Raw genomic sequence first — 21,091 nt, forward strand, 5'->3', positions numbered from 1 at the left:
TATTGGTAATTAAAATGATGGATGTGGTGTGAATACGTAAATTACCCCCCTGAAAATAAAAGTATACAGGTCTGAGGATTTTTTTAAATTTTTACGTTGAAAGCCGTAAACTTTCTGGTTTTTATAGGCCACCCTAAATATTTATTACACAGTATCGAAGTATCACAAGTATACACAAAAAAACAGCAAAAAAAACAACTCACCATAACTTTTACTTCTATTTTCCTACACCAAAACTGTATGCCTATCCTATTGCCAAGTTTCCTTGTGTTAAAGAAAAAACTCTTATGATACTGGATGTAGAAATAATAAAACAAAGGAAACAAAAAATCAAAATCTCAATAAACATTTTGTACAACTCGTATTTTCTTGAATTTTTAACACCGTATATCTCAATAATTTAGTATGAAAGACTGTGTCAATTGCCTTAGATAAGACAGCAAGGTACTTATCAGGATTATCCTTATTATTATTACTTACTACAGAGTACCTACTGTACTTACCTGTACGTATTGTGCAGAGTAACTACTTCTAAGTAAGATGTGTTTTTAAATGTTTTTGCAATGTTGTTTGGTAAACTTCTCGGTCTAAATGCGCTTTTGAGCGCGACTTATGTAGAGGAAGTTTTAAATGAGCTGAATGCAATACTAGTTTTAAAAAAATGTTTTAATAATATATTAATACAGTTTTTTAAAATTTCATGTTATGGTTTTATGTGAAACTGGATTTGTGATTTTAAAATGAAATTGATATTTACGACACGGAATTTTTAAATAAAAAGAGAACTTTAAATATGAAATAAATGTCTTCATTTTCTTACCGCGAAGATCTTTCTTATCGAAGTCTTCTTTTTTTAATTTAGGTCGAAAAAATGGAAGAAAAATTAGAAGCTGCCCAAGCTGATCAGAAGAATTTGTTTTTGATTATTTTCCAAAGATTCATAATGATACTCTCAGAGCATTTGGTGCGTTGCGATACTGATGGAAGGGACTATAATACCCACTGGTATAAATGGACCATTGGAAGATTGCAGCAAGTATTTTTAGCAGTAAGTAAAACATTTAATTTTTTAGTGAAATGATTTTAAATTTAAAAAAGAAGCTAAGTTACACTAGTAAGGCATATCTGTTGAATATAAGAAGTTTAGAGGGAATAGTAAATTATTACATTAATTATAATTCTTAGGTTCATGCCTGATTATCGATTTTAATTAAGATTATATATTATACAGGGTGTTTTTAAAGTTGAGTCATTTACTTTAACTGCTTCTAGGACTTGTCAAAAGAAGTTGATATATAAAAAATCACCTACCTAAAAGTTATATTCAGCATAAATTTTGTTAAAGGGATTTTGCAAACGAGTAACTTAGAGAATTTTGTTTACTACCGCAGAAAACAAAAGAAATTCAAAAATATTAAATTACGCATTAGTGTATTTTTAAATGACACAAGTCCAAATGGACAGATTTTTTTTTAATTACGATGTTTAGAAAAATTATACTTTATTATGTATTTGCGATTACCGCAAATTTGATATTTATTGAACAAATTAATAATATCATTAAAAATTACTTAATTATATTAATGTTAATTTAATAAAAAGATCTAAATACATACCTATATTCCAGGACTCACAGCAAAAATGGTGCAATTACATTTAAACTAATTTAAGACCCAACAAATTATTTTTAATAAATCAAATAAACTAATAAATCAATAATAACATGTTAATTGAAAACTGATTTATTTTTTATGACAACAAATTAATAATTCAATTCAACTATTTATTTTATTTTTAGAGTATTAGCAAAAGTTAACAATAACTAATTGTAGAGTTTACAGTGATGTTGTTTCTAATCAGTTTGATCATGTTTACAGAGTTAAAAGTTTACAAGTAGCTTCTCTTGAACCTGTACATTATATTAATACTCCTATAGTAATACACATTTTTGACATCTCAAAAAGTTAGCATTGTTATAAGAAGTAAATCTATATTAATATGTACTACTATTATGAAGTTTAACTAGCACTAAATATTTCCTAAAATTACCTACCTATTATAAAATAAATAGAGACCACAAGGAAGCATTAGAATAACATAGGAAGCATTAGGACAATAAAGAAATCTGAGAGGAAACCTACGGATAGTTCTCTTTTATCCATACAGAGGAAACATACTTTAATAAAAAGTCATCATTACAACTGTGTCGGGAATACTGGCATACGCATTTTTAGAGCAGGGCTAATTTTTATTTAGATAATTTTTAATTAATAATTTTCTGTGAAAATTATAAATTAAATTTCAAATTTACTTTACACGTTGGTTTAAAAAGGTATACTTTATTAAATTGGAAGGCTACTTATCAATCAATGTAGTATAGTTTATTTAAATATAATCAATAATTGATTTTTTTATAGTAAACATTTTTTTAATTGTTTTGCAGCACCATGAGCAAGTTCAAAAGTACAGTTCCACTCTAGAAACGCTGCTGTTCACACAGGACTTGGATACACACATTTTGGAAATATTCCAGCAGTTCGTTTCGCTCCAAGGTTAAATTTTCCATTTTTTCCACGGTTCTGTCATGTCTTTATATTTTAACAAATATAAGGTTTTATACGTGGTTACAGATCAAACCGAGAATTTTACGTTTTATAATTTTACGTCGAATTTGTCTATTTTGTTTTAGAGCCTTTTAACAGTGTTTGTAAAAGTTGGGTTGAATAATTCCATTCATTTTTTTTTTGTACTCATAAGTAGCACGTCATATTATTTTACGTAATATGTCTATATATACAAATACAAGCCTAAGTTATAGCAAAATATATAGGGCTTCAGTTTTATTAGAAATTTATTTTCGTATTGAAATTATACGTATGTTCTATTTAAAACGAGTCACAATTGTGTAATTGCTAGTATTAAAAATAAATATTTGAATGAACAGGTCAATTTTTCTCTTCTCCCTATTATAGCTTTATTACCAAAAATGTAGGACACGGAATAATATTCTACGGACTTACCTTCAGGTCCTTAATATAAATAACATAAATTTGTTTAACACAGCTTAGACACTTGCGGTTATGTGGGTGTGAGCTGACACTAAAAATGTCTAAGTATATTTTTTGCATATTTTTAATTTAACTCTATTTACCTTGATCACGGTAGTAGATATAACTACCAAAACTAGGGAATTCAATCCCGCAAACCTGCGGGATAAAAATCATCGATCCCGCGGATCCGCAAGAATGCGGGATTGTTAACAATATATATATAACTTTTTGTAATAAACCTATTAAACATGCTAATTGCTAAGAAAAGGTCTTATGCAATTATAAACAAACTATGGTAGATGCAAAAAAGTGTTTATTTTATATACAAAATACATTAGTTAGTGGTTCAAGTACTTAGTTTAAAGGTCACTTGTCACATTGATTTTGGAAGTATTTTCGAAAAAAAGATAACATATCCAAGGTATCATCTTTTAAGTTTGATCTTAGTTTATTGCAAATGTAGCCTGCAGCTGAAAACACACGCTCAGCTTCGACACTTGTCGGCGGAATAGACTTTACACAGTTGTAAACAGCTTCCAAGTATATACCCCTATTCCCTCCGCAATCAAACAGGGTCATTTCATGTTTTAGTAACTGGTCAAGTGTTACTCGTGCTCGTACAGTCATAGGAGAAGCCTTTGATTCTGATACCCAGGCAGTACGAAGACTACGATTCAATTCCTCTTCTAAATTAAATACCGATAGTTCACGTCTTGTTGTAGATAAAGGTATATTATCCTGTTCAACAACCTTTACATAAGTGGTCTGGGCTTCGGTTTGGCCTTCTAAAGACTTCTCTATTTGCAGCCTCTCAATCAAACTCTTTTTTCTGTTCGTAGTCTTGATTTGCTATGAAGTAAAAATGTATCTTCTTGACCGTTGGTAGATGCTGACTGTTGTTCCAGAAATTACAGATATTTGCCTGGATTTTCCAAATACAGTAACATACTTGTCAGTGATGAACGGCGCTCTTTTATCCTAGAACGTAAAGCTTTAGCCATTTCTTTACTCAATGCAGAATTATGATGACTTTCCAATTTGCTGATCATGAATCGCAGTGTAGTTTCAGCAGTAACTAGTGTTGCATCTTCGCAGCACAAAACGCTTAAAGCCAGCTTAACTGGTTCTAATGCACGTTCAATATCTGTCAACGTATTACATTCATCCTCAGTATATGAAGATGATGTAATTTTAAGATCAATGAGAGCTTTAAATAAACACTCTCTGACGAGGTTGAACCTTGAAATCATTGCTGCAAGGCTGCTCCAACGTGTTTTACAATCAAATTTTCCTTTAATATAATTTTGCAATAAGTCATTTCTCATGGGAGATTTTGAACTAAAATATTTTACAATTTGTCGTACTTTCTGAATCAGCGTCCTGAAACAAATATATTATTTAAGTTTATTTTAAGTTGAGAAATAGTTTTTTTTTACTTGTAACTTGGTAGTAAATCTACCTCTGGAAATTCTTGATCTACGGAAAGGAAGTAGAAGTTCTAGGAAGTAGAAGTAGAAGTAGTAGTTCCAGCACTGTTCTTCATTCTCGTTGTCACTGTTGCCAGGTTTGCTACTACAAGTTAAATCTGATCCACTCTTTTTTTGTAGATATTCTTCCTCTTGATGTGTTTTTTTGTAAAGTACGTCGCAAACAGCTAGCTGCAGTTCATGAGCATAGCAGAGTTGATGATGTACTAATAACAATCTGCCCACTTTCTTCATGACTGCAGTACCATCTGTCGTTGCTGCGACAATATCTCGTTCAAGGTGGATGACGAACTTCTTCATTTTTTTTTCAATTTCTCTTACACATGATTCGGCAGGAAAGCTACCGAGGATTCTCACTAGTCTTAAGTTCCAAAGACTAACGGATCCAGCGTTATAAGCATGTAGATTGAGATTTAAATAGCGCCGATTTCTTAAGGATGACCACTCATCAAATATTATTGTGAATCGCTGTTTGGATTTTTTTAGAGCCTCGAGTTCTTCCATAGTTTTCTTTTTAATTGATTCTCTGTAGGCCATTACCATACCTTGCTCTGTACCGGCAGAAGAAGGCAATTTGTGGCCCTTTGATTCAAATAGTTGGCGCATATTGATCGATGCGATAAACTTTTCAAACGGTATACCATCTTCAGCTATTATTCGGGACACTCTTTCTTCCATCGACACTTTTTTCTGAGATTGAAAATATTTCGTGATTTTTATTTTCTTAGGTAGCATAGAGGAACTAATGTTATCTGAGCCTGAGCGCTTAGAAATAAGGGTAGAACTAGTAAACGAACTTTTCGAGCTACTGGCAGTACTGGCACTATCAATGTCAATAACATCACTCTCGCTGTTATTCTTGGATTTTAAATTCATATTATGCTTCATTTGTAAGTGGGTGTGAAGACCTTTGGTAGAACGAGCAGAGATTTTAATAATGCTTGGGCATAACTTACATTTAACTGTAAAACCATCTTCAGATTTTAAGAAATGTTTCCAAACTAAACTTGAGCCTTTATTCTCTTTATAAACCACACTGACACTCATTTTAGCGATTATTAGTTTACATTCGATGTAATACGTAATTTATTTAACTGAAGAAATCGTTTCCAGGTCACTAGTTAAACGCTTTCCACTTACGCACACACATAAATCGGAAAGTAAAATAACCTGTTTGTTTTGTTTGACTTATTTTTAATAGCCCAGCGGGAAATCCCGGGCGACAAAGCGTCGGCGCTCGGGGATTCCCCTTGGATTTAAATCCGTGCAGTAATGCAATATATAACAGATGTCCGACTAGATAAGTCCGTAATTATTTGTGAGTGTTTTTTTTTGCTTTCTGGGGCGTTTTAAAAGACGTTTGTAGTTTTGTTGTCTAATACGGAATTTTAATATTGATTCCCGCAGATCCCGCAATGTTGATCCCGCAGAAACTTGGAATACCTACTCGTCGTTAGGTATAGGTATTTTCGTCGTTTTTCATTTCAATATTCATAAAAAAGTTAGGTAGGATATTGCAAAAAAGAAACGAGCTCAGAGATAATAGATTAAACCTCAGCTCCCGGGTATATAAAAAAATCTATTATACCTCGAGTAAATAGTAAATTATTATTAAAATTATTATTAAATTATAATTTAAAACTTGAACTTAAATTAAATTAAATATAACGAAAGGTATCGTTAAAGATTTAAGCTCACATTCCCTTTAAATAGGTGAGTAAGTCTACTTTTCTTCCTCTTTTCAATTTGTGAGCGTGTGAGTATTTTCTAAATTGATTTTTACTGTAAGTGACGTAATACCCAATAAAATAAGTAACTCATTAAAAATGTCTAGTCAAATAAAGAAGCAGTAATTTCTGGATCATAACCATCAACATTTATCAATGATAAAGTTAGTTTAATGTTTTGGTTTTGGCCTGTGCAACCTGTCCTAAAATAATATTATACAAGAGCATAAAATTGTACCAATTCGTTGCATCCCTTTTAGACGCTTCATCCAGAATTAGAATTATTTTCACTGTTAGGGTTATATTGATTTATTATTAGAGTAAGGAACTCTATGATAAATCAAGCGTATTTTCACCAATGAATCATACCCGAAGAAGCGTAAAATAACTATTTTAAGGTGATTAATGAAACTACATCCAGGTTTTGACTCGTTAAGATGACTTACGCTTTGTGAATATTTTTTCATTTTATACAAAAGCCAAATTGTATAGTATAAAAGCCAACCACTAACTGTGGAGCATCTACTTAACCTGTAATGCCAAACTCAATTTTTCTAGAAAAGTGAGCTTTCTGATTGCGCCTTTTCATTTTATTTCTATTAATTTAACAAAAACAATGTACTACATCTATGATATTTTATTCCGAATATGTGACGATTATGTTAAATTGACAAGGATTGATATTAATTGTATATGAGATATTTTTCATGTTGTCAGTCTGGAATGTTTAATTAATTTAGATTAATGTACTGGTGCATAAAAAGATATCTGGAGACATAGATCGAAGTTATTATTATTAAAAGACATTTTATTCTCCAGAAATATACTTTACAGTAAAGTTTAAGGACCTTTGGTAAAAATTTTGCCTACAAAACAATTTTTAATTTTCAATTTTTAGAAATTCAAAAGCATTTAAGTGGATTTTAGAATAGAATTAAAATTTTTTATCGAATTAACGATATATGTTTATCCTACAGTGTAAGAATAATATAACCATGTGCTTGATAAATCAAAAGTTAAAAATAAGAAGTCTAAAAAAACTGGTTTGAAATTTGCTTAAAAGGAAATGGGTTCAAAAATCTTATACAAATGTTCTTAACTAATTTTTAAATATGTATTCTATTAGCTTATTATATAACCTAATTTAATGCACTAATATGTTGTTAGCTATTTAAACCGATGTAATAATATAACTTAAAATATTAATTTTTAGGTGAAAATACAAAGGAAAGTGGAGAAATTTTATCTAGAATATATTTAAATTAATTGAAATATATTACTTTAATATGATTTTCTTTAACTTAAATTTTTAGTTTTCATGTCTTAAAAATGTATTTTAATAAGTTTAAAATTAATTTCAATTTCTTATATTAAATCACTAGAATAAAGAAATACTCTAACTTAAATTTTTATTATTAAGCTATTTAAATATTATTAACATTTCCTAGGAGATATTGATATATTGTGAATTTATATTTTAAAATTATGAACATAAAAAAGTCATTTTAAAGTTATTGTCAAGATGTATTTAGAAACATATTTAAGTAAGCCCTTAAACTTTACTATAAAGTATATTGTTTAATTACCTTTAATTAGTTTTTACTGTTCCATTTCTTGCTAGATTTACTACTGTATATACTCAAAAAAATTAAACATTCCAGACAGTCTTAAAAAATTTTATACAGCTTCCAGAATATCAGCGGTTTCCGACCCTACTTCTTCGTAGTCTCGCTCAAGTGTTGCCAGATTTTCTCTTGCTTCGGCAAATTCGCCCTCCTCCATACCTTCTCCGACGTACCAATGGACAAAAGCCCTCTTGGCAAACATTAAATCGAATTTTTTATTTAATTTTTTCCATGCATATTCGATAGCGGTCGTGTTAGATAACATACAGACAGCCCTTTGAACGCTGGCCAGATCTCCGCCCACTACAACTGTTGGAGGTTGATAATTGATTCCCACTTTGAAACCTAAGTAGAGAATGTTATAATAATTGATATACCATTTGTTTTAAAAGAATAAATTTGGGAAAAGGTTTAAAAATACAGGGTTGTTCATTTAAGGAGGCGATCTTTAATATCTCCAGACTAATTCTGATAAAATATTTGAAAAAATTAATTAATATTTTAACTCAAATGTGTCCTAAAGAAAGACTGTTATAAAACAGGAATATTTGCATATTGCAAGGGGTGGATAACTGAAAATATTAGGGAAAAGATCGATCATAGGGATAAACTGTAAGGGAAAATTAATGATATAATTTAGAGGCAAGACAAGAAAGTACGAAAGTCTTTAGTTGGTCTAATTGAGGAAGAAAAGGATATATTTTATAGAGAAATTATTGACGGGAACAAAAGCAATGCCCGCGAGATGGGGGTGGGAAAACTTAAAAACATTAATTACAGGAAAAAATTTTTCATTGCCTCAAGAAATTAAATGTGATAGTCAATGATTAACAATTATTATCAATCTCTTACGATTTAACAATAGCTGCAAATTAGTTTAGCCAAGGTATTGAAAAAGTTATAAATGCTATCCCAGGGAACTCTTTTTTTGCAGGTGAGATGCGTGCCAGTTTCAAGTAGGATAGTAAGTTTTCGTTTTTTAAACATCTTTAATAGATTTTTAAAGAAAGTTTTAAATAATGTGGTAAGAATGGAATCTCAGCGGGATTTTCCCTGAGGCATGGAAGTAGTCGATTGTGATTCCTGTACCAAAGGTTCAAAATACTTTTTCTGATACTGAATTTAGACCCCCATAAAAAATGACTGTAAATAAATACAGTTGAAGTGTAGGAAGGAACTTGTGTTGAAGGTGTTAGAACTTTTGTTGTAAAGCAACAGTTACTGAATTATTGCATTAATAATAATATTTTAGTTATAAATTAGTTTGGTTTCCGTGAAAGTCATTCTTGTGAATTTGTAGATATTAATATATGATAGTTTTCTAAAGGAAATTAATAAGGGTTATTATGTGTTAGCAGTAGATATTTTTAGATTTCAGAAGAGAGTTTCAAACTGTTGCTAAAAAGATATTATTGAAAAAACTAAATTTTTTTGGTATTGGGCACACGGTATTATATTGGTTTGAATCATATTTTTCCAGCGGGCAACAAAAAGTTAAATGTTGAGTTCCGCAGGATATCTTAGGTCCTATTATTATAATAATAACTAGGTATAACATTTTTACTTTACATAAATAACATAGTCAAAGTTGTTACTGGATGCCGGATAGAAATATTTGCTAAGGATACAATGGTATATTTGTCAAGAAATGACATAAATCATATGCAGGAGGTTGTAAACAATGAGCTAAAAGGCTTGTTTGAATGGCTTTGCAATAATAATTTTAGTATTATAACAATAAATAATCAAAATTTTGTTTATTTGGAAAAAAGTAAGTTGTCGAATATTGATTTGGAGAACTTGAATATTACGGTTAATGCCACAAGAATAACAGGTTCAGAGGTTAGAAGTATAGAGGATTACATCTTTGATTTAAGCCTAAATTTTTACGATCCTACTGACTGTGTCACAACAAAATTTGCGAAAAAAGTTTTTTTCATTGCAAGGGTAGAAATTAAATTGTTTATTATAATTATTTAAGATTAAAAATAAAATGTTATTTATGCATCGATTTGTATTAAGATTAAAATTTTCAAGGATATACTAGAAGACACAACAAATTAAACAAGTATTTTTTTATTTTAATCGATAGGTGTAATTCTTTTAAAAAACTGGTCGTTGCGTCAACATCTATGCGATTTTATATTTTATAAAGTTTACAATAACATGTTTTTGTTTTTGGCAAACCTTTAATTTGCAATGGAACATGTATGTATTAATTGGATATATGTTACTCCTTCTGACGAAAGTAGATTTGTATGTATACTGGGGTTATGAAAGTTTAATATTTTTATTGATTTTTTTTTTAAATGTAGGTATTGTATTTTATATGTAGCTTTTTTATACTAAATAAACATTATTATTAAAAAGTGGTTAAAACGTTCTCATTTATTTTTGCTTCAAATACTTCTATATGTAGTAGAGTTAGATACTTTCATTATAATGCCTTCGTAAGAGACCTTCTGTAATTATATCTAGAGATGATGCCGTTGATTTCAACTATACAGTATCGGCGTCATCAGGTTCTAGCGCATTAATTTTACTAAATATAGTTGTAGTCTAAAGTTTTTGAATAATTGAATTATTTATCGTTTAAGGGGTTATTCTTGGATTAAAATCCTTACCCTTACCATTATCTACACTTAACAGCCAGTGATAAGAGTAGGGCTCTTATTTCTTACCTGTAGGACACCAGTCTACAAATCTAACATTGCTCTTAGCTTTCATGAGGGCAATTGATGCATTAACATCCTTGGGTACGACGTCTCCTCTATAAAGAAGACAACAGGCCATATATTTTCCTTCGCGCGGATCACACTTTACCATCTAAAATAGAATATAAAATGGTGTAGGAAGTGTTGAAGTGGTTTTTAACATACGAAACTTAAATTAACATTTCAATAATTTTTATGAGGTATTCTACTTCATTTGCCATATTTTATAGACCTTTCGAAAATAATAAATATTATTGTAAGCTAGGATACTAGTAAGCAAGGTTACTGAGAATAAGTGTACTACAACCAAAATATAATTATCTAATTAAATTTTTTATAAGTTGTTTGGAATGTCCAATTTCAATGAACACCGGTAGTTCTTAAACCTCCGGTAGTGTGGGACTCCGTGTTCAGTTACCCGTTAAAACTTCCCCGCTGAGTGGTCCAGTCCTATTGTGCTACGTAGATTTACTCCAACATGTTCAGTTCTAGTGCTTCTAAAAAGTCCAGTATTTTTGCTAGTGTTGTGGTACTTATCTTCTCTGGTAAAAGTTTGGCTTCGCCCTGGTCTGGTCTGGTTGAATGCTTCGCAGAAGTATAGAATGTGAAGAGTGGTTTCTTCCTCTTCCTTACAACCTCTACATAGCGGTGCAGGATTTACTCTCCCGATTCTATGTAGGTGTTTCCTACAGGGTGCATGGTCTGTGAGCAGCCCTGCTACCTTTTGCAGTTGTTGCATGGAGTGGCTCAGTAAGTTTTCACACTTTCTAAAGGGGAAGACTCTTCCAAATGTTCTTTGGAGAGTTCCAGCTTTGCACAGCATATTGGTTCTGGGCCTATGAGTCTGTTGCTGGATTGCAAGTTGGATTACACTTCTTTTAGTACCCATATTCTGTGATAGGATTTGCTCTGACCTGCTTTGCTATTTTTGATTAGATCCGCGAGATCCTTCCAGCAAATTTGTCGTCTTTGACCTACTCTCAAACTGTCCTAAAGCGATTATGCTGCCTGATTTCCTCTAATGATTATGAAGGTTCAGCCCTTTCGTCTCTTCTCTGATCAGTTGGACACAGGTCTGGATTCCTATTATGTTTGCCTGTAAGTCTGTTGCTTCCAGGTCCAGATTCAGCGTGAGTTGCTTTCCTCTTCTTGCTGCCTGTTGCTTGCTGCTCCTTGTACATCCTCTACCTGCCCACTGCTACCCCGATCTTCGATCGTCTTGCGGTAGTGTACCATACTCAGTAGCCGACTTGCCTAAGCCGAGTACTCTTTCCCTCCTTAAAAAGGGTTCGTCTGGCTATGTGATCTTGATTTTGTTCGTTCTTAGTGCCATGCGACCAATGTCTTGTATCTTGTCAAATAGAGCATTATGTCAAACTTTCGTTAGGACACAAGGTTCCACAACAGCGGTGAGAGTACTCCATTCTGCGGTGTTCCCTGCACACCTCGGCGGTTACCGTAGTGCTACTCAGACATGGTTGATTGAGTTACATGACGTTTTGTCAAATGCTTTCTCAATGTCTAAGTATGCCCCTAGGGCGATTTCTCTGTTCAAGATTGTATACCTTATGTATCGCTAATTCATAAGATTCATCTTAGGTTAGGCATATTGGTGTCGATGTAGAGGGCTATTTCGTAGTACATCGTCCTTGATATATCTTTCTATAAGCTTTTCCTCTGTGTTTAGAAGGATGTAAGGCGCATTGATCGGAATTTAGGTTTCTGTTTATTGTGGTTTTTTGTAGGAATACTACCTTCATTTCCCTCCAACTCTCTGTATATGCGTTATTTTGCATAACATATAGACTGGCACGCATTATTTTGCATAACGCGGGTAGTAGCTTATTTTTACCCTGCTGTACCATGATAGGTATAATACCGTTTATTCCGAAAAACTTAAATGATGGTGTCTATCGCCCATATAACTTTCTCATAGGTTCTAACCTTTTTTACCAGTTCCCAGTTCTCCCTTTTGCTCCTTTTTGGTATGACAGGAGTCGGGAATTGGGCGTTAAGATCATTGTGGTCTCTGTAACTGACTTTGTCATCTCTTCGAGCCCTAGGTTCTCTGTAGCCTTTGTTGGACAGTTTTCCAGGTTGCGTCCTAGTGTCTCCTTATCATAGAGACTCTAGTTAAAAGGTTTCCGATTTTTGCTGACCTATCAGCCTCCGAACTGTGGTGTGAGGTGGTTCTCCTTATTGACCGTGCGGAAGTATGCTGATACTATTATTGTATCGTAGCTTTTCTCCCCTATCTTAATTTGATTGTTGACCAAAACAACACAAATCCCAGTATACATATCAAATACATCATTTTAAGAGCAATCTAATTACTTCGTCAAAATATTTTTCAAAAAATTGCCAACTTGCTAATAAAACGTATCTAACCAACTGCACTAACTATTCAAATTTTTAACCTAGAATCACGTTCTTATCCTTCCTCCGAAACCCCTGGATAATAAAGTAAAAAATCTATTAATGAGTCAAAGTCCCTTTTTTTGTATTTAATTTGCCTAATTGCATATGTTCTCAGACATTCCAGAAAATTTTCTCTCTAAGTTAGACACAGTTAAACATTGATTGATTGAGAACTTTCTTTGGTCGTATGTCCTCTGAAGGGAATATGTCAGGGAATGCTGAGAAGTTCAAAAAATTTAAAGTCAATGAGTCTTTGATAACATGAGACGGTTCTTACCTGGTTTGTGGGTTCAAAAAGTTCTGCAGTGATTTCGGCAACCGACATGCCTTCATGATAAGCCTTCTCGGATGACACCACCGGAGCATACGAGGCCAAAGGAAAATGTATTCGTGGATAAGGAACCTACGTATACAAGTTTTATTCTCATATTAAAAGGTGTAAATTAATTTTAGACACTTTTAAAAAAGTTTAATTAACTTTGCTTGCTCACCAGATTGGTCTGGAACTCCGTAAGATCTACATTTAATGCTCCGTCGAATCTTAAAGACGCTGTTATTGAAGAAACTACTTGGCTAATTAACCTGAAATATATATTAAAGAAATATTAGATTAATTAGCGAATAAGTTATAATTAATAAAACTACGGAAAATGACTGGTTTTTGGAAAGACTCAGCATTTTGGACCGAGATCAGTTTTAGCCTGAAAAAAGGAAAAATTAATAAAAATTATACCTATTTAAATTTATATAGTCAGGGCGTTCAATTCCCAATTTCCTGCGACAAATATCATAAATCGCTTCATTGTCGACCATAAACGCACAGTCAGAGTGACCTAAGGTGCTATGGGTAGTCAGAATAGAGTTGTACGGTTCTACCACAGCTGTGCACACCTATAAAATGTACTAATAGATAATATATTTAACGAGACAACTTAGTTTTTTTTTCTAAGATAGAATTCCATAGCATTCGTCTATGTATTACCTGTGGGGCAGGATAAACGACAAATTCCAATTTACTCTTTTTGCCAAAGTTTTGGCTTAATTTCTCCATTAACAATGAAGTAAAGCCAGACCCAGTTCCTCCGCCAAAAGAATGAAAAACGAAAAATCCTTGGAGGCCAGAACAGTTTTCAGCCAGTTTATTAAGACGTTCCATTACTGAACTAAGCATCTCCTTACCTATAATTTATTTACTTTGATTGGTTTTATTTTCAAATTAATTCAGTTCTTACCAATGCTATAATGGCCTCTGGCATAGTTATTTGCAGCGTCCTCTTTTCCAGTAATGAGCTGTTCAGGGTGATATAATTTTTTGTAGTAACCAGTTCGGACTTCGTCTAAAAATGCCAAGGAAAAAATTTCGTGGTGAGAGTCAATTTATACATGATGGTCCTCCGAAAACTGCATGAAATATGGTTTATAGGAAAATATTGAAAATTTGGCAATTTATCAAGGTTATTGGGGATACGCTACTAAATATTTTAATAGTTTTGGTATCAAAAGAAGAAAAATAATTGAAGCAAACCTTTGATATAAACATTGAAAGCCTGGATTTAGGCAATATTCATGTTAACGTAGAAACCGGCGCACGTTCATTTGTGATTATTATGGTTCCATCTATCAACATAAGCTCAAATCATTGACACCAAATTATACATATTTAAGGGCTTAAATTATGATGGTGACGAAACGACACGTTGTAATTTGTTATATTATACCCCGATAATATTGTAAATACATGCTTACAATATTAAAACTTTAATGGTACTAGTAGGTCATACGTGTTTAAAAAACCGTTACATAAATTTAATTTTAGATACATACATTTAGTTTTTGATGGGTATACTTAATGCAACTCCTAGGAGGGAGTAATAGACCCCTTTCTCTAAGATTAAAAAGAATCACTACAAAATAAGGTATCACTCGACCCCTCTTAATTACAAAAGGCGGTCAAGTAATAGCTTATTTTGTAGGACTGTTAAACCTGAAACATATTAAATTTTCCTAATCAACTGCAATTATCTGCAAAAGTTTTTTTAAATTAAATTATAATTCACCTTCTAATCAAATCTCTTACTGTACTTTTAGAGCTACTGCCCAACACGCAAGTCTCATCAAATCAAAAAATGTAAATTTGCGTTCTATACATGATTGGCAAATTTCTTTCATCAGAGCCTTAGGCCAAAGAGAGACGACAATACTATACCGAAACTTGCGCTTGCCGTTGAGAGCAATGTCTGTCTTCTCTGCCTGTTTAATTTGGGCAGAACTCCCGTTAGATGAAGAGGGCAAATATTGTCTTTCCTTTTCTAGCTTGTGACTTAGACTGTTTTTTTAAGTTATTCCATTGATTTCCGCATTAAAGACCTCAATTTACTAGGCGTGTATATATTCTATTTTTAGTGAAAATCTTAATACATTTCATATGTCTTACACCCAAGTCAAATGATATTTGAGATATTTTTAATTTTATGTAAAAAAAACTACAATGCTGGTGGTCAAAAATCATGATTTTTTTTCTACAGTGTGTCCCACTTAAGGGTTAGCCACCCCTCTAAAATTTTTGTTTCTTGACCAATTTTCAAAAACTTTCTTTTGTTGGATAGATGGTCAAAAATGGCACTTATGAGCCAAGTTCGACATTTAGAGAAAGCAGGTCATGGTTTACTGTTTTCAAGTTTGAAGTGCGAAAAATCTAGAAGTGGTATTAGCGATATTTATTTTTGAAAAATGGTACTGGATTATTGTTTAGGACCACTTAAAACATAAGTGTACCAAATTTGGTTATGATAGTATACAGGGTGTTGAAATAAATTGGAGTAAAATTTTTAAAAGGTGCAATAACATTCTTAATCGAATACGAATATTTTTTAAATTTTTGGCTAATTGACATGCGTCTTGAGAACACAAAGGTTGGAAATATCCTTCAATAAACAACAGTCGATCATATTATCATACTATTTTGGGCTTCACAATAATACAACTTCATTTATACATTTTTTAGTTTTATTTCATTGTTAGGTTGCAATTTACTTAGGTTTCACTAGTTACTTAATAATGTAATGGCTAAGCAGCAAAAACTGAAAATAATTACCTTAAAGAATTACCTACCACCAAAGATAATAATACTACTAGTATTTTATCTTTGCTAACACTCAGATTTAAAAATTAATGCCACAAAACTAAATATTGGTTCCTTCAATATGTCCTCCATTTATTCTTATACATTTTTCTATGCGTCTTCTGTTGTTTACTACCACCCTTCTTAACTGTACCCTGTTTATTTCATTACACTCTTGTTTAATGCGCTCACAAAGATCATGTAGAGTTTGCGGTCTTGATTTGTACACTTTGTTTTTAAGGGTTCCCCAAAGAAAAAAATCTAAGGGAGAAAGGTCGGGGGAACGTGCTGGCCACTGAATTAATGGACTGTTTCGTCCTATCCATCGATTCGGATAATTCTGATTTAGCCAATTCCGCACTATCACTGCATTTTGGATAGGCGCACCGTCAAATTGTATGTGTAAGTTTCTCGTTTCGGCTAACGGCAAATCATCGATTACGTCACTAAAATCACCTTCCAGGAATCGAAGAAAATTAAGTTCATTTAGATTTTCATTAGAGAAAAACGGCCCGATTATATGTTCGTTCAAGATACCGCACCATACGTTAATTTTCTGCGAATACTGCCTTTTACATTGTATCACCCAATGGGGATTTACGTTACTCCACATTCTAATATTTTGAGATGATACAATGCCGTTTGTAGTAAATGTTGCCTCATTGGTGTATAAAATATTTTTCAAAAATGTAGGGTTAGCCAAATACTCGCCTTGTAACCACAAACAATATTCCATTCTGCGTTCTTCATCCCCGTTTTCCAAAGTGTGAAGGAATATAGGCTTGAAAGGCTTCTTGTTATTTTTCTTTATACACCTCCATATGCAATTTTCGGAAATATTTAAGTTGGCACTAGCAACTCTAATGCTAGATTGCGGATTAGCATTGAAGTATTCAAGAATTATTTGGTTATTATTATTTGCTTGATTACGATGTAAATGAGGACGTACTCCGCCTACCGAACCAGACTAATCAAACCCGTAGTTTATTCTGGCTATTGTTAAATAGCGGATGTTTTTACCAGGATGTCTCTTGTTAAATTCCGCCGCAGCTTCACGAAATGTTCTAACTCCATCGCCAACTAGCCGCACTACTTCAACTCTTTCGTTTAAATTATAATCACCCATAATTGTTCGACAGGCAGTCAAAATGAACTAAATGCATGAAAACTTTGACAAACTGTCAGGAACATTTTCTTTCATAGCATACTTAGGTAAAATTCCCACAAAATAATTTTTAATTTAAAACACAATCATATCTTTGGAATTTAACAAACAAAATCATAAAAAAACAAACAAATTGAGCCCAAAATAGTATGATAATATGATCGATTGTTGTTTGTTGAAGGATATTTCCAACCTTTGCGTTCTCAAGACGCATGCCAATTAGCCAAAAATTTTAAAAATATTCGTATTTGATTAAGAATGTTATTGCGCCTTTTAAAAATTTGACTCCAATTTATTTCAACACCCTGTATACTATCATAACCAAATTTGGTACACTTATGTTTTAAGTGGTCCTGAACAATAATCCAGTACCATTTTTCAAAAATAAATATCGCTAATATTACTTCTCGATTTTTCGCACTTCAAACTTGAATACAGTACACCATGACCTGCTTTCTCTAAATGTCAAACTTGGCTCATTAGTGTCATTTTTGACCATCTATCCAACAAAAAAAAGTTTTTGAAAATTGGTCAAGAAACAAAAATTTTAGACGGGTGGCTAACCCTTAAGTGGGACACACTGTATACGAAGGTTTTTGGTTTTAAATTTCAATTTGATATTTCATAAAAATCCAAACTAGCTGTTCTTTAAAAATAAATTTCTTTTTAAATACAAAATAAAAAATGCAGGTTCGTATTTAAAAAAATAAAATAGTTGTCGATATCTACTTTCTAAGTGGAAATACCAAGACTATCAAAGTAATTGAGTTGTTTGTACCCAATAACCCGAAACGTTGCCAAATTCAATATTTTTTTATAACCCATCAATGCAGTTCTCGGAGGACCACCATTTATACCAATAAATACTGGCATAAGTTAATAACCATTTCTATGACCCTACCTACAACTGTCGGCTCTAGATCTACCATAACTGCTCGCGGCACCATTTTTCCATTTTCTACTTCAGAGAAGAATGTTCCATAGCAATTATCGGAAACAACTTCTTTTTCTGGTGATATTGTTCCATCAGGTTGAATGCCATGTTCCAAGCAGTAGAGCTCCCATGTAGAGTTGCCGATCTGCACCCCGGCCTGACCAATGTGAACAGAGATGCACTCCCTCTACAACAAAGTAAAACATGAAATGAAGTTTTTATGGAAGTTCTACACTGTTCGTGTAGAACTTCCAGAAACAGGTTTTATGCATATTCTATAGTCTAAACATGTTTTGGATTTGGAAACATTTAACATTATTAAATATTTATTAGGAAATCATACAAGGGAACTTTGGGTATCAGACAACTTTCAATATGCAGGGTGTCCAAAAATGCTTTACCCAGGGTAGAAGTTCGCCATTTCTAAATATTAAAAAAAGTATTTAATATTAATCAAATTATGCTTAACAGGGGAGAAAATACTAGGTCTGAAATTATTTCTCTTCGTAATTCATCCCTGAGAAAATGCCCTTAATTTTTTTTTATTGCGCCTCCAAAATTTGTTGTTCTTTAGATAGTATTTTCAATTCTAAATTCATTGGGACAAAATTTAATCGTAAGTTAACAAAAAAAAAGGTAAGAGTTGTTTCATGGGATTGAATTACTCAGGGATAATGTGGAATATTATTTCAGACTATTGTCTCCTATGACAAATGCAATTTCAGTGTTTTTAAATATTTTAAAATGGCGAACTTCTACGGTCTTAAAAACATTTTGAGTCATCCTGTATATGCATGTATTGCGAAACAGTTATGAACACCTAAAAACCGGAAAATTTGTTTAAAAAAAAACATATTTTCCCTTGTTTTCATATTTTGTTGGAATGGAAACAAATCTGTTGGTTTACCCTTGATTACTTTTTTTTTGGAATTAATTTAAAGAGCACTAGGATATGTACAGATAATAAAACTGAAATCAAATCAGAATAAAACATAATAATCAAGAGCAGTTACAATACGTCCGGAGGGGTCTTTTTTATACTTCGGAGAAATGTTATTATTCCATAAATCTCGTACTTACCATGATTGGATATACTGAAATTTAAATATGGTAACAAGACGAAAATTTTGAATAAATTTGATAATATAACTTCAATTTTGATGATACACTGTCATTTAAAATTTTGACTTTGACAGCAACTTTGTTTCACTTACGTTACCTGGGAAATGTGTAATTGTTAAAAGACTGCTGAGATTACCTTTTGGTTTGAAGGTATTATAGCATACCTAACGACTTCAATGCAGACCTCAATAACAGTACAAGGAACCTCCCATTGAATTGATGATTTTTTTATAACTAAATAACAAGATAATATGTATTCCTCCTGCTCTTTATTATTTTAGTTCAAAATGAATGAAAAATGAATATCTATTAATTTTTAGAAATTGTAAAAATAAAATTCCACATTAAGTAGGAAATTTCCAATAATTAAGCTCTCTTGAGTCATTTATTATTTCTGTTTTACGCAGATTCTGTTTTTATTTGACGTAACTAAAAATACAAACAAAAAAAACAGTAAGTGCGTTTTTTACGTTTTCTCTTGAACTTTGAGTAATATAATTAATGGTGGGCAAATACGGACAATGGATTATTAATTTTCAATTTATGATATTAGCTTTACCTAAGCCAATTAATTAGTAATGCAATATCAATTCCTTGTACAAATTTGTTTTTATTTTAAGTAATTTACATTTATGAATATGACATTTACGATTAGAAGAATAATTCAAACTGTCAATGTGCTACCGCATTAGGATGAAAACTATGAAGAACATATATAATTTTCTTTTAAATTTGTATTATATACATGCGATTTATTTAAAAATTCGACGATTGTCTCGAAATCTAAAAATTAAAATATCCTTAGGCATTTCTAAAATATTTTTCTGATGGAGGCTTCACATGAAGTAGAATAATTGAAATATTATACAAACACAAAAATTAAACTCTTTAAAATAAATTCTTCAAATAAAAAGCTCAAACAGACCACTTTCTTTGGCTAAGCTATAAGTTCATAACCTATCATAAAAGCTGCACTTCCAAAAGAGTTTCTGGTGAATTGGAATTGGCACAATCAACAATTTTCTCTCGCAACTCCTCTAAATGGACCTTGGCCTTATTTTGTTGGCCTACTAAATTCGTCTTTGTAAACGGTCTCTTTAAGATAACTACAAAAGTCATTTGGGGAAAAATCTGGCCCCACTAACAAAAGGGTCAGGAAAACTATTTGTTAAATATTCCTTTATCATAACCACATTATGAGCAGGACCGTCTTGTTGACAAAATATCGATCTGAGGTCTAAATCAGGAATGATTTTTACGAAGTATTTTTGGGCGTACCAATAAAAAAATGGCCCTATAATATGCTCTTCTGAAACACCAGGCGAAACATTCAATTTTTGACGATACTGAGTACGAAATTGAAAACTTCTGTTCTCATTTTCCCAAGAGCAATATCGAATAAAGGAAGAATTGTCTTTTTCATGTAATGTAATCTTCTGTGCCTAAATGTCTCAAAAACTAAAGTCCTATCATATAAAACTACTATTTAACCCTTTGTACTTAACAACACCAGTTTGGACGTCGTTAAATTTGTGAAGTTCTATACGTTGACTACTCCCTAAAATGGGACTTGCATATTGATGCCTTATATAAAAAATTAAGTTCAGCATGTTTTGCCTTAATATTAGTTTCCAGGGAATTAAGTTTTCAAACCTCAGGAACAGTTTATTATGCCCTTTTTGAGTCACATCTACGTTACGCCCTTCCATTCTGGGGCACATGCGGTGT

The 21,091-nt window shown here is 32.1% G+C and overlaps 2 protein-coding genes across 2 annotated transcripts in view; one reads left to right on the forward strand and one right to left on the reverse strand.

Moving 5' to 3' along the window:
* The window catches only part of LOC126741269 (nuclear cap-binding protein subunit 1), a 32,265-nt gene extending 29,322 nt beyond the window's left edge, over positions 1 to 2,943 (forward strand). Inside the window, exons 12-13 of the mRNA XM_050447649.1 lie at positions 863 to 1,048; positions 2,444 to 2,943. Of these exons, the coding sequence (XP_050303606.1) occupies positions 863 to 1,048; positions 2,444 to 2,557 (300 nt within the window). The 3' untranslated portion in view covers positions 2,558 to 2,943. The remainder of the gene's footprint in view (positions 1 to 862; positions 1,049 to 2,443) is intronic.
* Positions 2,944 to 6,886: 3,943 nt separating this feature from the next.
* On the reverse strand, positions 6,887 to 19,487 carry LOC126740979 (tubulin alpha chain-like). Its single transcript, XM_050447194.1, has 9 exons — positions 19,322 to 19,487; positions 18,209 to 18,428; positions 14,254 to 14,358; positions 14,004 to 14,200; positions 13,755 to 13,912; positions 13,513 to 13,603; positions 13,299 to 13,424; positions 10,571 to 10,715; positions 6,887 to 8,234 (listed from the first exon to the last, which is right to left on the reverse strand). Exons 1-9 carry the CDS (start codon positions 19,322 to 19,324, stop codon positions 7,942 to 7,944), a joined length of 1,338 nt encoding a protein of 445 aa, XP_050303151.1. The 5' UTR covers positions 19,325 to 19,487; the 3' UTR covers positions 6,887 to 7,941.
* Positions 19,488 to 21,091: the final 1,604 nt, after the last annotated feature.

The sequence above is a fragment of the Anthonomus grandis genome, chromosome 10 (genome assembly GCF_022605725.1).
Source record: "Anthonomus grandis grandis chromosome 10, icAntGran1.3, whole genome shotgun sequence".
In the NCBI taxonomy this organism is placed as follows: domain Eukaryota; kingdom Metazoa; phylum Arthropoda; class Insecta; order Coleoptera; family Curculionidae; genus Anthonomus; species Anthonomus grandis.

Bases quoted from the DNA above. Each gene is read 5' to 3' on its own strand.
- LOC126740979 (XM_050447194.1), bottom strand. The intron at 13,604-13,754 runs GTATAATTTTTA...TATATATTTCAG, and splicing joins GACTATATAAATTTAAATAG to GTTAATTAGCCAAGTAGTTT. The intron at 8,235-10,570 runs GTAAGAAATAAG...TTCTCTACTTAG, and splicing joins TGTAGACTGGTGTCCTACAG to GTTTCAAAGTGGGAATCAAT.